Below are 15,332 nucleotides of genomic sequence, written 5' to 3' on the forward strand. Positions count from 1 at the left end.
AAATAGATTTTCCACCAAAAAGAGGGGAGTCATTTCCACACATGGCTAAAGACTGAAAGTGCTACAGCAGTTAAGAACAGTTAGTAAACTCAGGACTTTTCTTTTCTTAAAGTCAATAGACTAATTATGTATGTTTCCTAATTTGTTATAAATGGAGGTTAGGATTCTAATGATCAGTATGAAATGATGCTATTTTAAAATCATACCAGTTATAAACTGAATGGCAAGCTGTTTTCAAAATTGTTTTCTGTTGTATAGACCTACTGTATTCATCCTATTCAAGAGCTTAGGTAAGGGACTTTAGTTATGACAGGTAACAACTGTAAATTCATGTTCAACCAGAGCAGAATCAATGGGAAAGTGATAGCTTTGTTTCTATTAATATTAATTTAATCTTGCCCAGGTTTCTAATTCATTGCAATCTTTTGGATGACAGTTAAATAAACATGTAACATTTTTTAAAATATTTTTTATTGGTGTTTAGACTGAGAGGATGGGAGAGAGAGAGAAAGAGAGACATGAATCTGTTGCCTCTTGCATGCCCCTTACCCGGGATAAAGCTCAAAACCTGGGCATGTGCCCTGACCAGGAATTGAACCAGTAACCTTTCGATGCAGGGGATGTTGCCCAACCAACAGCCACACCAGGCAGGGCAACATATAAATATTTAAGGGAGCTCGTTTTATTTTTTAAAAATGCAGCCCAGCCCTGGCTGGTTTTGCTCAGTGGTTAGAGCGTTGGCCTGCGGTCCAGAGAGACCCGGGTTTGGTTCCCGCTAAGGGCACGTACCTCGGTTGCAGTTTGTCCTTGGCCCTAGTTGGGTCGTGCGGGAGGCAGCCCTCGATGTGTACCTTTCACGTCGATGTTTCTCTCTCTCTCTCTCCTTCCCACTTTATCTGAACAAAAAATAGAAAAATGTCCTTGTGTGAGGATTAAAAAAAAAAAATGCAGCCCTGGAGAAGTGCTTACATTTCGTGTGATCTTTTTCTTTATTGATTTTAGAGAGAGAGGAAGGGAGAGGGAGAGAGATAAAAATATCAATGAGAGAGAACATCGATTGGCTGCCTCCTGCATGCCCCCAACTGGGGATTTGGCCCATAACCTGGGAATGTGCCCTGACCAGGAATTGAACTGGCAACCTCTTGGTGCATGGGTCAATGCTCAACCACTGAGCCACACTGGCCAAGCATTTTATGTGTTCTTAAACACATGATCAACTTTAAGCTTTGCCCAGCCAGTTTTGTTTCTGTGAGGTAACATAGGGTGGGTTATTCGGGAGCAGAAGGGAACCTAATGCTTATTGTCCACCTGCTGTGTGCTGTCACTGCTGGGGCTGCTTTCTTGACACTGTCTCATTTCATGGTCTCCCACTGTAGTTAACATAAAGGCCGGTTTCCTTTAGTATGTCTTCCATGGCCCTTAGCAATCCAGGGCTGTTCACTTGTCCAGCCTCATTTTTCATCACTACCAATTTTGCATCCTGTGCTTTAGCTAGTCTCATTTCCTTCAGATCTTCCAATGTGGCTTGTTTCCTGTCTTTTCCCACCTTTCAAACATGCTGTTCCCTCTACCTGACACTTCTCTCTTCCCACCTTTATGGTCCTCGTAATTAATTGCTCACTGTTTTATTTCTGTCAAACTAGTGTAGTACTTACTAGTATTTGTTGAATGGCTGAACAAACAGCCAGGCTTCTCAGATGGGTAATTTTATCCCAAAGCTAGTAAAGGATCAGATGAAAGACACCAAAGCCATGTTTTCTCCACTATACCAAGCCAAGCCGCCCACAGTTATGGTCACTGAACACTCTGAGGAGGACTGGTGGGCAAATGAGGAAATGGAATTGAAACAATATACCTAATTATGTAATTGATTCAATATAGAAGCATAATGAAGCCAGTTTTCCATAAACCTAACCATGAAAATACTGCCTTTACTATATTTTGAAAATTGGGTTATTCTGATTTAGACTTACACAGATTGAAATAAATGAGCCAATGAAAACAGCCTGAATATCTTATGGAGTTTATGGGATCTAGAGATTTATTACTGTACCCTGAGAATACTTTATTCTTAGGGTCAGGTTCACCTGTCCCATGTACACCATCACCCCTTTTCTTTAGCAAGTTTGCAAAGATAGAAATCCCTGTCTCCCAAGCTACAGTTGAAATGTTAGAATAATTTCTGGAAATCATGCAGAACACTTCCCTTAAAACATTACAGATGCTATTACTTTTTTTTATTAAAATTTTTTTCTTTATCGATTCTTAGAGAGGAAGGGAGAGGGAGAGAGAGATAGAAACATTGATGAGAGAGAGAGAGAGAGAGAGAGAGAGAACATTGACTGGCCACCTCCTACATGCTCCCCACTGGGGATCAGGCCCACAATCTGGGCATGTGCCCTGACCAGGAATCGAACCCACAACTTCTTGATGCATGGGTCGACGCTCAACCACTGAGCCACACCAGCTGGGCTCCTCAAAGTCTTTGCTCCATTTACACAGAAGTACTTGAAACCCCCAACTGGGATTAGTGGTCCTGGAGTGAAACCCTTTGCTTACCCTATTTCTTAGCATCTGTTGTATTTCTGTGAAACAGTCTGGGGTTATGTCTTTCCTGTACTAGACTGTAAGTCTTTTTAGGGCCCTTCCTGTCTCATAAGAACTGATACATCTCAAGATCCCTGACAGTTCCTGGCATGTATGGTAGTTATGTAATGCATTGTTAAAAAAAAAATCAGTCTTGGGCCTCATATCTTCTTCAATATGAGATAATAATTTGGAGGTAGTCAGAGCAGGAAGCAAGGATAAACTTTCTGTCTTGCTCTGGACCTGCAAAATTTGACTTCTAGATTAAATTAGTCTTTTGTGGTTCAAATTGCCATTGTTGGTACAAGCAATGTTATCTGTTTGGCTCTTAGTAGATCATGGACCTACAGTTTCACCTATGTTCCATTTGAGTTAAAGGAAAGTGTTCATCAGGACTAACCACAGAATATTAACTTTTTAAAAATAGGAATGAGATTTAATCCACAGACCATAAATTATAACCCCCCAAATCATTTAAAAGGGTTTGTTTCATGTCAGACAAATGCTCCTTAACTTGTATGCCTTGTCAGCTCAGAGCCCTGGAACAAATCCCTGACTTCTGCTTCCCTTGGCTGCCCTCTACTTGGTTGAACTTATTCTTTTTTTTCCTCTTTTTTTCAACATGCTTTTCTAATTTAGGCCTTATTTTCCTGAAGTCAGGGCCAGGCTAAATACAGACATCAGTGAATTTCTCACAGTTCTTCTCTGAGAATTAAGGAGAGAAATACAGATCAGTGCCCTCTCCTGTCATGTTTGGAAAGCTTACCTGTGCCAGTGACCAGCTAGCTGTCTTTTCCACTAAAACCAGAATGCCTCCAGGCTGAGCATTGTTTCTTACTCCACACCAGTTCCCCAGCCTCTCACTGACACTGAAGTCTTTGTTAATAAAAATAAGTTTTTAAATCTCCCTATCAAATTATTTCCTTGTAAGTAAACACTAATTAATAAGTATGTGTCAAAATCAGTGTAACATCCTTTCACAGGGTTCCATAATTAAGAGATTGAGGAGCACTTCAGAATTATTTCAGCATAAGTAAGATAAGCCAAAGAACTTAGGTACTGATTAAACTCAGAACAGAAGAACAGTGAATGAAGTTTAAATGTTCTAAAAGGGCTTTTTAAAAATAACTTTAAGTTACCTATAGATTTAGACTTTTATTTTTGCAGGCATTGGTCCATAGACCTTTCCTTGTGATTCTGGAGAAGCTTGACATATTAGTTTACCTTAAGAATGCGAATGTTTTGCTGGTGTCAAAATCGAATGTGTGGTCAATGAGCAAGAAGTGAAAGGTCTCTGATCTAGGCAGGATCGAGAACAACTTTTTTTCTAATTCCACACAGACACGTCTTCCGCCTCCGAGGATGAGGGCTCTCTGAGACGCCAAGCTGCGCTCTCTGCTGCCTTACAACAGAGCTTACAGAATGCTGAGTCCTGGATCAACCGTTCAATTCAGGGATCGTCCACTTCTTCATCCGCATCTTCTACGCTGTCCCATGGAGAGGTCAAAGGAACCAGTGGGTCTCTAGCTGATGTATTTGCCAATACTCGAATAGGTAGGAGTTGGATCTACCCCAGAAGCCCAAATTATGTTCCATTTGGCTCCCATTATCCAGGAAAGAGTTTATGATTTATATTAGTTTTTTCAGAGTGGCCTAAAAAGTTGAATCAGAAAGAATATGACAGTTAATGAAGCAAAGAAGGAAACACCAGCAACACATTTGGAATGATAGTTATCATCGTCATTGTTGGTGCATAATAGTATTGCCCACCTGAAGCCATAGCTATTTCCATAAGCAATACTCAAGCTGCAGGATATAATACCAGTCTTAATGAGGGTTTATCCCTGTTGAAGAATATCCCATCTGTTCAAAGGTGTTAAAGTATTAACATCTTAGACTTTTCGCAGGATTGTTGTCTACGTTCTCTCAAACAAAAAAACATTAAACCTGAGCAGATTCTGTACTAAAACAATTTCAGTGAGGCCCTTTTGTCTTTAGCACAAAGACTGGATTTATTGTCCTTGCTGCTGTGTTATTGCTACAACTAGAGTGTGCAGCCTAAGGATGTTGGTGCTCTGTGAGCTGCTGTGTGCTGCTGGCACCTGTATGGTGTGTATGTAGCTTTTGCTTGGCTCTGCTTTATGTTCTTTTGTGTGTGTTTTTAAAGAGGTTGTGACATTTGCAGATAAAGATACAGCTCAGATCTCTACTTTTGCTTAATTAGTCGGTACACGCACCAAATGATGTATATGAACACCATATCATGTGTCTGTTATATTTTTCTCTTTTTTCTTGAAAATCAGTTGTATTTTAGTGTCTTTTCTATATCACCGTGTATATATATATATTTTTTTTATTTATTTCATTTTTTTCAAACTATAAGATAATTTTTATTTAGAAAGTTACAGAGGAAAGCAACCTTGTGCCCAACATTCAGCCATCCCCAGTCATGGTCTACAATTATTATGAAAAAGATGATTATGCCATTGTTTCTAACAGTGTCAACAGTGATTCCGACTTCCCTGTGAGACAAAACAAATCACAGGAAAAGGTGGAAAGCTATTTGCTTTGAACAAACTTATTCATCTGAATCATACCTGAAAGAAAACCATGCATAGTCTGCAAACTGCTATGACTTCTCATGTTTTATTTCATTATCCATTAAATGTTGTGATTAAAAAAAAGAAAGAGAGAGAGAGAGAGAGAGAGAGAGAGAAAGAAAGAAAGAAAGAAAGAAAGAAAGAGAGAAAGAAAGAAAGAGAAAGGAAGAAAGAAAGAGAGAGAAAGGAAAGAAGGAAGGGAGGGAGGGAGGGAGGGAGGGAGGGAGGGAGGGAGGGAGGGAGGAAAGGGAGGGAGGGAGGAAGAGAAGGAACGAAAGAAAAGGGCCGTTAGGGCTTAGGAGAGAGAAAGGCAAAGGTAATGGATCTGGGGGAAGTAGAGGAGAGAGGAAAGGTGCAGACGTGCTTCCATGGGGAGAGTGCGCCTATATCTTTATTTTATCAATTGAAAAGAAAAACTTGGAAAAAATTTCAATTCAAACCAATAATTTTAAAAGAAAATAGCTACCTTGAGGATATGTTTGCCCACATTTAAAAGCCAAGTGCCAATAGCAGTGATTTGTCCTGCACTCTTAACTCTATCCTGTAACTCACTGAACCCTCCCTAAAGCTACAGGTGAGCGTGCTCACCACCTCTTCTGTTAGGGAGGGTAAGCAGCAATTATGGTTGGATCCGGTTTTATTTTCACACTGGTCTAAAAGAGAACAATTTCACTTGTTAAACTTATTGTCCTGATATCCAGTTAACTTGACCTGAATTTTTGTTTACAAGATGGTTTCATCTGACCTCCTATTTTTTCTATTGTTTCTACTGGTCTGTGAAAAGTTATTTGTTCAGGTACTCCCAGAAACCATTTTATCCAACATTATTGCCTTTTGGATGTTTGTTTTAAAAGAAGTAATTCATGTTTCTAATAGAAAAATTTGAAAATACAGATAAAAGAAAAATAAAATAATTTATAAACCCACTTTCCACAGATAGCACTTTAGTGTTATCACTTTATCATATATCTTTCTACACTTTATTTGAATATAAATATGTAGATTTTATTTTTACAAAAATGAAATTTTGCTAAGTAAAACATTCATGCTTTTCTTAGCTGTGTATCATTAATATAGAACTATGCTATTATTTTCTATGGTTTCAAAATAGAAACCATAGGCTACTATATGGCCATATCCTGGTTTATTTAGCCATTCTCCAATTTTGGACATTTAAGTATTATCTACATTTTATTATTAGAACTGCTGGAATGAACATTCATGAGTACAAAACTTTGTGCATTTGTGACATTATCTTCTTAGGATGTATTCCTATGAGTGGAATTCCTGGGTCAAATAAAAATGTTTTTAATGCTTTGTTACCACATTATCCTACTGAGGGATATACTTTTCATTATACTTGTGCTAGTTCTTTATTTATTTACTACTATATTTAAAACTTTTAAAACGATTAAACTAGCAATTATAGTCTTTGGGACATAAAGACCTTCCAAATTGATTTTAGAAATTGTTTATATTATGATTTTTTTCCTTTTCTATAGTTTTTTTAAAAATACTCACCTGAGAATATTTTTTCATTTATCTTCAGATAGAGTAGAAGGGAGGGGGAGAGAGAGAGACATCGATCTGAGAGAGACACATCGACTGATTGCCTCCTGCATGACCCTCACTAGGGCCAGGGACCGAGCCACAATCGAGGTTCATGCCTTTGTCTGGAATCAAACCCAAGACTCATTGGTTCATGGGCCAACACTCTAACTGCTGAGCCAAACCAGGCAGGACCCTTTTTTATAGTTTTAAGTAGCTTTTCTTTATTCTTATGAATTGTATATTTTACTTCTTCCGATTTTCTTTTTTACTTCTCCAGATGTTTTCTTCTAATTTTTTTGTGACACATCCCAGTTGAGTGGCTGTCTTCCAACTTATGTCATTCAGTTTCTCTTTATTAAGAATCGCTCAATTTGTATCATTCAGTTTCTTTATATTAAGAATCCTACATGAAGCAGAGTACAGTAACACTAATCATGATTAGAGCAAGGGAAGAACCTTGTCGTTTTATAAAAACTAGAAGTAGACCTCTCTGATTTTCTTCAGCTGGAAAATTGAATCATCTGACCTATTCCCAAGATACTATTTCTGTCTTCAATGGAAGAAGAAATATTATACATAAACCAACATAAACATAAGAAATGCTCAACAGATTAGAATATTAGTAGCTATATATAATCATACTCAGTTTCATTTTGAAGTCACTTGCAATTTTTATTTTATTATGAATATTTTTATATAACATTGGTTTTCTACCAGTCTTTCTATGTAGAAAAGAATGTTTTTGAGAAACATTTGTAGAGGATTTGATCTTATTAAGGCTACTTGAGTTTTTAAAAATAATTTTGGAAAGTTCAAAAGCCTTGACCTAACCTCTTGCTTTCTCATTATATCTTGCTAGTAGAATTTGATTTCAAAGGTTGTTTTACAAGAGCTGATTCCCTATTTACATAGTTTTCTTCCTTGTTAAAAAGCAAAAAACAACAACAAAGAAGATTTTATAATTTATTTTTACTGCTAATGTAATATAACCCTAAATTTTGTTTTCTCCCCTCTTAGAGAATTTCTCTGCTCCCCCTGACGTCACTACAACTACCTCTTCTTCATCATCATCTTCCTCAATACGCCCGGCAAATATTGATCTACCCCCCTCGGGGATAGTTAAAGGCATGCACAAAGGATCCAACAGGTCCAGCCTTATGGATACAGCTGATGGTAGGGGTTCTTTTTGGTAGAAACATCGTAGCACACATCCTCTCCAGCGCACTCTTCAGCAGCCTGCACTGTGGCAGCACTGACACCTGTTCAGACTTACTCTGTGCTTTAAAAAGATACGTCGAATGAAAACCTGAATATAGAAAAAGAAAAGAATGCTATAGGAGAAAAGGGAGATTGGGTGACATCTTTAAGCAATATATTAAGAATAGCACTATGTTTGTTCTCTATTGTTAAAACTTGTCATGGACATATTTGTACTTATTTGTCCCAGTTGAAATAGGATGAGACTATGGGCAAAGGCCAAACATTGTTAGAAATAAAAGCTCCCAAGAGCATTGATGAACTAAAATATCCCTAAAATCAATTAATTTTAAATTACTGTTCTTTTCCTTACAGGTGTTCCTGTCAGCAGCAGAGTATCCACAAAAATCCAACAGCTTCTAAACACTTTGAAACGACCCAAAAGGCCTCCCTTAAAAGAATTTTTTGTGGATGACTCTGAAGAAATTGTGGAAGGTAGTAGTAATAGTACTAAAAACATACATTCTATAAACAAACATTTCTTAAGCAATCACTACATGTCAGGTACTGTAAGATTTAAGGATGAACAAGGCATAGTTTTTGGTTGAAAGAGTTCTCTGCTCTTTTCCCCGAAGATCATTTATATTTTAGATCTCAGCTACAGGAGGAAGTGAGGGATGGGAGAGAAAAGCAAAGAGATAACTATGGAACACTAAACTAACCTTGAAAATATGCTCTTTGAAATTTTGAACTTTCCCAAATACATACTTTTTAAAATTATTTATATTTGGCATTATCCTAGAAGATTGATGTCATATACAACCTCAAAAGTTTTCCCTATCTTTTTGATATAACTTAGACCTTTTTGGTAAATCAGCCAGTCAACACATATATATATGTCTGCTTTTTATAAGATAACGTGGTAAATGGTAAAACAATTAATCCAAATATAGTCACTTCCTTCTTCCTTCATGTTGTTTACAGTTTAGACTGGTGCTAAAATATATACATGTGAAAATTGAGTGTAGCCAATAAGTATGTATCAACTAATATAAGCAGTTGGAGAAGGAAAGAAATCAGTTCTATCTATATGGTTAGGGAAGGCTTCATAGAGGAAGTGTTAATAGTGATTTATTCATTCATAATTTTTAAAAATTATGGATGAAATTATATGATGTCTAGGAATGATTGGGAGGGGAACACATGTAGGCATAGATGAAATGAGAGTGACCATTTGATAATTATTGAAGCTAGGTGATGAATAGATCTGCCTAACAACGCATTTGTCAGAACTAAGCCCTGGTAGCTTTGCACTCCATTTTTACATTGTGAGACTAATAGTAGGCTGTGATCACATCAGACCTATTACTGGAACTAGGCACATGAATAGACTAGATCTGGTCTTAGCCCACTTTATGCAGCTGAAAGCAACAAGCAACCCGACGCATGAGGTTAAGAAGAATTTGTGTTTCTTTAGGAGTCACTGAACTCACTGAGCTAAGGGGATCTTTCTTTCTTTTTTCTAATCCTCACCCAGTGAAAATTTTTTTTCTGATATTTTGTTCAGATAGAGTGGGAGGGAGAGAGAGAAAGAGAAACATCGACGTGAAAGGGACACATTGAGTGGTTGCCACCAACACAACCCAACCAGGGCCAGGGACAAACTGCAACCGAGGTACATGCCCTTAGCGGGAACTAAACCCAGGTCTTTCTGGACCGCAGGCCGACACTCTAACCACTGAGCTAAACCGACCAGGGCTAAGGGGATCTTTCTTGATGCACTGATGTTCAAAGTGCTCATGACAATAATAGCCTCGCCAGGCACATTGTATTGACCAGGCAAATGAAGGTCAAAGTTTAATAAGAATCATATTGGAACAATTTTCATTGGCAGAATAGAGGTAACAGCTTGTCACAAATTATAAGTAGGCAACAGCTATTTATTTGAAGAAGATTACCTTTGGAAAGGAGATACCCATATGTCTTTGGAAGTCTAAAAGAGTGTGCCCCAGGGTCTGCATTGAGACCCAGTGGATGGCAATAATGTACAGACTTTTATAACCAGAACACTGTGCCTACCATATATTCAGGCTGTTTGTAAAACTGAAACCATTTATTTGGAATCACTCACTTTCATTTTTTTTTAAACTTAATCTGGTGGTTTCAGGTCTGGAAATATACAAAGTAGAAGGGCAGCTGAAGCGTTGTTTACCTAGGGCAGTAATTTGGGAAATAAAACTAATTTAGACATTTTAGTGAGCTTCTCAAATCTGCCATTAAATTGAGCTATAAAATATAATTTACTTCATATTTCTATTACCCATCTAATACTTTTTGCTTATTCTGTCCATTGTCCTTTCTATGCTTCTTCTCTCACCTCCCATTCACCTAATTCCTATCCTTCCTTTTAGACTCCTCTCAGGCATTACCTCCTATAAGTGGGGGACCCCCACCCCGTAAGCTGGGCCATGTGGCCCTCTTCTGCCTGCCTTCTTTGTATATATCTCTGTCATGTGCTGCTCATGTTTCCTTAACTCTTTGTGTGAGTGTGTGTCCGCATTATACTCTAGCTACTCCTAGAGGGCATAGACTGTATTCCTTGCATCTAGCATTATTAGAACGAATAAATGTTTGTCAAAAAATGACATATGCAGTATTTACTTTCTCACTGTTTAGTACCGCCTGTGTACATAATTGACACTCAGTAAATACTTGGTTTTTTGTTCCAGGTGTGAATTATCTTTCCTGTGGTAAATATATAGGATTTTTTTTGCTTTGTATTATTTGAATAATACTTGTTTATTGCAGAAAAATTAAGAGGACTTTAGTTTTATCTCTATGAAGGAATGTGAAATATTCATTGCCAGTTTCTGGAGTGGTCATGTTAATAATCTACAGCTTTTTTTAATCTCCGTCAAATTCAGTTCAATTTAATAAAAATGGATTGAGCAGCCCTTTTATATTAGACACTATAGGCAATAAAAGGAATAAGAATCATGCCTTCTCTCAAAAAGCTTAGGGCGGAGAAAAAGGTGCACAGTAGCAGAAGCCCTTGAAGATCCTCAGTGCTTTTTTTTTTTAAATAATTTATTTTTGTTTCAGATGTTTCTCCTTTTCCCCCCACTGATTCCCCCCTCCTGCTCCCTCCCCACCCTGTCCCCAGCTTTGTTGTCCATGTCCATTGTTCATGCATATATTCATATAAGTTCTGTGGTTTATCTCTCCCCCACCCCTCTTCTGGGGATTGTCAGTCTGTACCCCACTTCCACATCTCTGGGACTACCTCATTCCTCAGACTATTATGTTCATTATATTCCACAAATAAATGAGATCGTATGATACTTGTCTTTCTCTGTTTGGCTTGTTTTGCTTAGGATAATACTTTCCAGGTCCCCCCATGTCGTCTCAAAGGATAAGAGATCTTTTCTTTCTTTTTTTTTTTTTAAATCCTCACCTAAGGACATTTTTCTATTTTTTGTTCAGGTAGAGTGGGAGGAAGAGAGAGGGTGAGAGAGAGAGAGAGAGAAACATCGATGTGAAAGGAACACATCGAGTGGCTGCCACCCGCACAACCAACCAGGGCGGGGGACAAACTGCAACCGAGGTATGTGCCCTTAGCGGGAACTGAACCCAGGTCTCTCGGGACTGCAGGCCAATGCTCTAACCGCTGAGCCAAACCGGCCAGGGCGAGATTTTTCTTTCTTACAACCACATAGTACTCCATTTTGTATATGTACCACAGCATTTTTATCCATTCGTCTACTGATGGACACTTGGGCTGTTTCCAGATCTTAGCTATTGTACATAGTGCTGCTATAAAATTGGGGGTACATGTATTCTTTCTGATTGGTGTTTCAGGCTTCTTAGGGTATATTCCTAGAAGTGGGATCACTGGGTCAAATGGCAGTTCAATTTTTAGTTTTTTGAGGCAACACCATATTGTTTTCCATAGTGTCTTCACCAGTCTGCATTTCCACCAGCAGTGTACTAGAGTCCCCTTTTCTCCGCACCCTCGCCAACACTTGTTTGATGATTTGTTGGTGGCAGCCATTCTGACAGGTGTGAGGTGATATGTCATTGTTGTTTTAATTCGCATCTCTCTGATGATTAGTGATGTTGAGCATTTCTTCATATGTCTCTTAACCATTTGTATGTCCTGTTTGGAGAGGTGTCTATTTAGTTCCTCTGCACATTTCTTAATTGGGTTCTTTGTCTTCCTTTTGTTGAGTTGTATAAGCACTCTATATATATTGGAAATTAACCCCTTATCTGATATATCTTTGGCAATTATGCTCTCCCATACAGTGGGTTGCCTTTCGATTTTGATGATTGTATCTTTTGCTGTGCAGAAGCTTTTTAGTTTGATGTAGTCCCATGTGTTCATTTTCTTCTTTGTTTCTGTTGCCTTAGGTGATGTATCAGTGAAAATTCTGCTGTGTATGATGTCTGAAATTTTTTTGCCTACATTTTCTTCTAGGATTTTTATGGATTCCTGAGTCACATTTAAGTCTTTTATCCATTTTGAGTTTATTCTTATGTATGGTGTAAGTTGATGACCTAGTTTCATTTTTTTACATGTAGCTGTCCAATTTTCCCAACACCATTTATTAAAGAGGCTGTCTTTACTCCACTGTATGCTCTTGCCACCTTTGTCAAATATTAATTGAGCATATTGTCTTGGGTCCATTTCTGGGTTCTCTGTTCTGTTCCACTGGTCTATCTGCCTGTTCTTGTGCCAGTACCAGGCTGTTTTGATTACAGTGGCTTTGTAGTATAACCTGAAATCTGGTAATGTGATCCCTCCAACTTTGTTCTTTTTCAAGATTGCTGTGGCTATTTGGGGTTTTTTTGGTTCCATATGAACTTTTGAAGTATTTGTTCTAGTTCTGTGAAGTATGTTGTTGGTATTTTGATGGGGATTGCATTGAATCTATAGATTGCTTTGGGTAGTATGGACATTTTAATGATGTTAATTCTTCCAATCCATGAACAAGGTATGTGCTTCCACTTTTTTATATCTTCTTCAATTTCGTTTTTCAATGACCTGTAGTTTTCTGTGAATAGGTCTTTTATTTCTTTGATTAAGTTTATTCCTAAGTCTATTAATTTTTTTTTTTTTTAGGATTCTCTCTTTGTCTTTAATTTTTGGCATTTTAATTACTCTGTGTCTTGGTGTGGGCCTGTTTGGGTTCTTCTTACTTGGGGCTCTCTGTGCTTCTTGAGCTTGAATGCCTTCTTCCTTCACCAAGTTAGGAAAGTTTTCTGTCACTATTTTCTTCAAATATATTCTCTAACCCTTGCCCATTTTCTTCCTCTTCGGGGACTCCTATGATGCGAATGTTATTACGTATCCAGTTGTCCCACAGTTCTCTTAAGCTATCTTCCTGTTTTTCAATTGTTTTTTTTCTTTTGGTTTTCTGATTGGTTGATTTTTTTCTACCCTGTCTTCTAATTCACTGATCCGGTCCTCAGCTTCCTCTACTCTGCTGGTTAGTCCTTCCAATGTGTTCTTAATTTCTGCTATGTCATTCTTCATTTCCACTTGGTTGGTTTTCAGTGTTTCTGTATCTTTACTCATGGTGCTGATGTCCTTACTCATGCTGTTGAGCTTCCTCAGGATCATTGCTCTGAACTCTACCTCTGATTATTTGCTTAACTGCATTTCATTGATCTCATCTTCAGTAGAGTTCTCTTGTTCTTTCATTTGGGATTTGTTTCTTTGTTTCACCATTTTGGCTATCTCAGTGGGTTTTGGAGCCTGCCAAATTTTCCCTGTGGATGTTGGTGTTCTGCTGTTTGTGGCTCCCTCTACTGGGTTTGGATAAGCCTGGGTGGGCCCATGTTAAACATCACTGTCGAGTCTTACTTTCCTGGGTAGATTTGCAAGCCCAGAAAAGGTTCAGTTATCTTTTTCCTGGTGGCTAGTAGTCTGAGTAACTCAGTGCTTTGGAATGTAGCCCTGGTGTTCTGCATAAGAGGATTTCCAGAGGGTGGGATAGATGCTGGTTGTTAATGGGTCTCAATTTTCATTTCTTTTTTCTTTTTTTTTTTTTTATCATCCTCACCCGAGGAGGTTTTTCCATTTTTTTGTTCAGGTAGAGTGGGAGGAAGAGAGAGAAACATCGATGTGAAGGGACACATCGAGTGGTTGCCACCCACACAACCAACCAGGGGGCCGGGGACAAACTGCAACCGAGGTACGTGCCCTTAGCGGGAACTGAACCCGGGTCTCTCGGGACCGCAGGCCAACGCTCTAACCGCTGAGCCAAACCGGCCAGGGCTCAATTTTCATTTCTTTGCCTCACCTGGGAAAGGCTGAATCTCAGGGAAGGGGGTGGGGGGACTGCTGCTTTTCCCCCCAGCTCTGGGAAGGAGCACACTGGCCACTGTCCTTTGTGGCCACAACTCAGCAAAAACTCTGAGTGCCCTCTAAATCCCGGTTGTCCCCACAGAGTTCCAGCCCAGTCTGCCCTCCCTCTGCTCTAGTCCCCAGGTGAGTGGCTGTGGCTATTTTAGAGCTCTGTCCCAGCTCTCTGCGCTGTGGAGCAGGCTTGGTCTTTATTCCCCAAGGGTGCTGCTCACAGCTAAGACTGCTGCTGTCAGTGGGCTCCCAGCCCACCACCCTCTCACGCCTCCGCAAATCCTACCAGTGTCCCTAGTTATATGGTTCTGTCCTGCTGCTTTACTGTTGCTTTTTTCTGAGGATTTGTCTTTGTTTTAGGTGTAATTCCCATTTGGTCCTGGGACATCGTCTATGTAGCTTCCTTTCACTCCACCTCCATCTTCACATCCTCTATGCCTATGTTGTGCGCAGCTGGGTTGCACAGGCCTCTGGTGCACCCGCACCTTGCAGGACCCAAGGGCAGCTGAATCGCACCAGTCCCTCTCGGGCTCCGGCTTCCCACCACTGTTGTGGGCTGCTGGGTCTCACAGGCTTCTGTGGTGCCCCAGCACCCTGCAGGACCCACGGGCAGCTGAATTGCACCAGTCCCTCTTGGGCTCCGGCTTCCCACCACTGTTGTGGGCTGCTGGGTCTCACAGGCTTCTGTGGTGCCCCAGCACCCTGCAGGACCCACGGGCAGCTGAATTGCACCAGTCCCTCTCGGGCTCCGGCTTCCCACCACTGTTGTGGGCTGCTGGGTCTCACAGGCTTCTCTGGTGCCCCAGCACCCTGCAGGACCCACAGGCAGCTGGATCGCACCAGTCTCTCTCGGGCTTCGGCTTCCCACTGCACTTGTGAGCTGCTGGACCGCACAGGCCTCTGTGGAGCCCCAGGTCCTGCCGCTGGTGGCTGGGGAGTGCTGCTGCCCTTTGGGGTTCAACTTCTGCTCAGCTTTTGCTTTAGTTTTTGGGGATGGGTCTCAGTTGCTGGTCTGTGCTTCTGTTGCCTGAGGATGG

At 39.8% G+C, this 15,332-nt stretch overlaps 1 protein-coding gene across 2 annotated transcripts in view; it reads left to right on the forward strand.

The window, feature by feature from the left end:
• DIP2B (disco interacting protein 2 homolog B) overlaps positions 1 to 15,332 on the forward strand; it is a 251,696-nt gene that overhangs the window by 164,553 nt on the left and 71,811 nt on the right. For both annotated transcript variants that reach the window (XM_036251047.1, XM_036251048.1), the window contains 3 exons: positions 3,928 to 4,140; positions 7,755 to 7,910; positions 8,310 to 8,429. In XM_036251047.1, the coding sequence (XP_036106940.1) occupies positions 3,928 to 4,140; positions 7,755 to 7,910; positions 8,310 to 8,429 (489 nt within the window). The remainder of the gene's footprint in view (positions 1 to 3,927; positions 4,141 to 7,754; positions 7,911 to 8,309; positions 8,430 to 15,332) is intronic.

This window comes from Molossus molossus, unplaced genomic scaffold (genome assembly GCF_014108415.1).
Source record: "Molossus molossus isolate mMolMol1 unplaced genomic scaffold, mMolMol1.p scaffold_m16_p_10, whole genome shotgun sequence".
Taxonomy (NCBI): domain Eukaryota; kingdom Metazoa; phylum Chordata; class Mammalia; order Chiroptera; family Molossidae; genus Molossus; species Molossus molossus.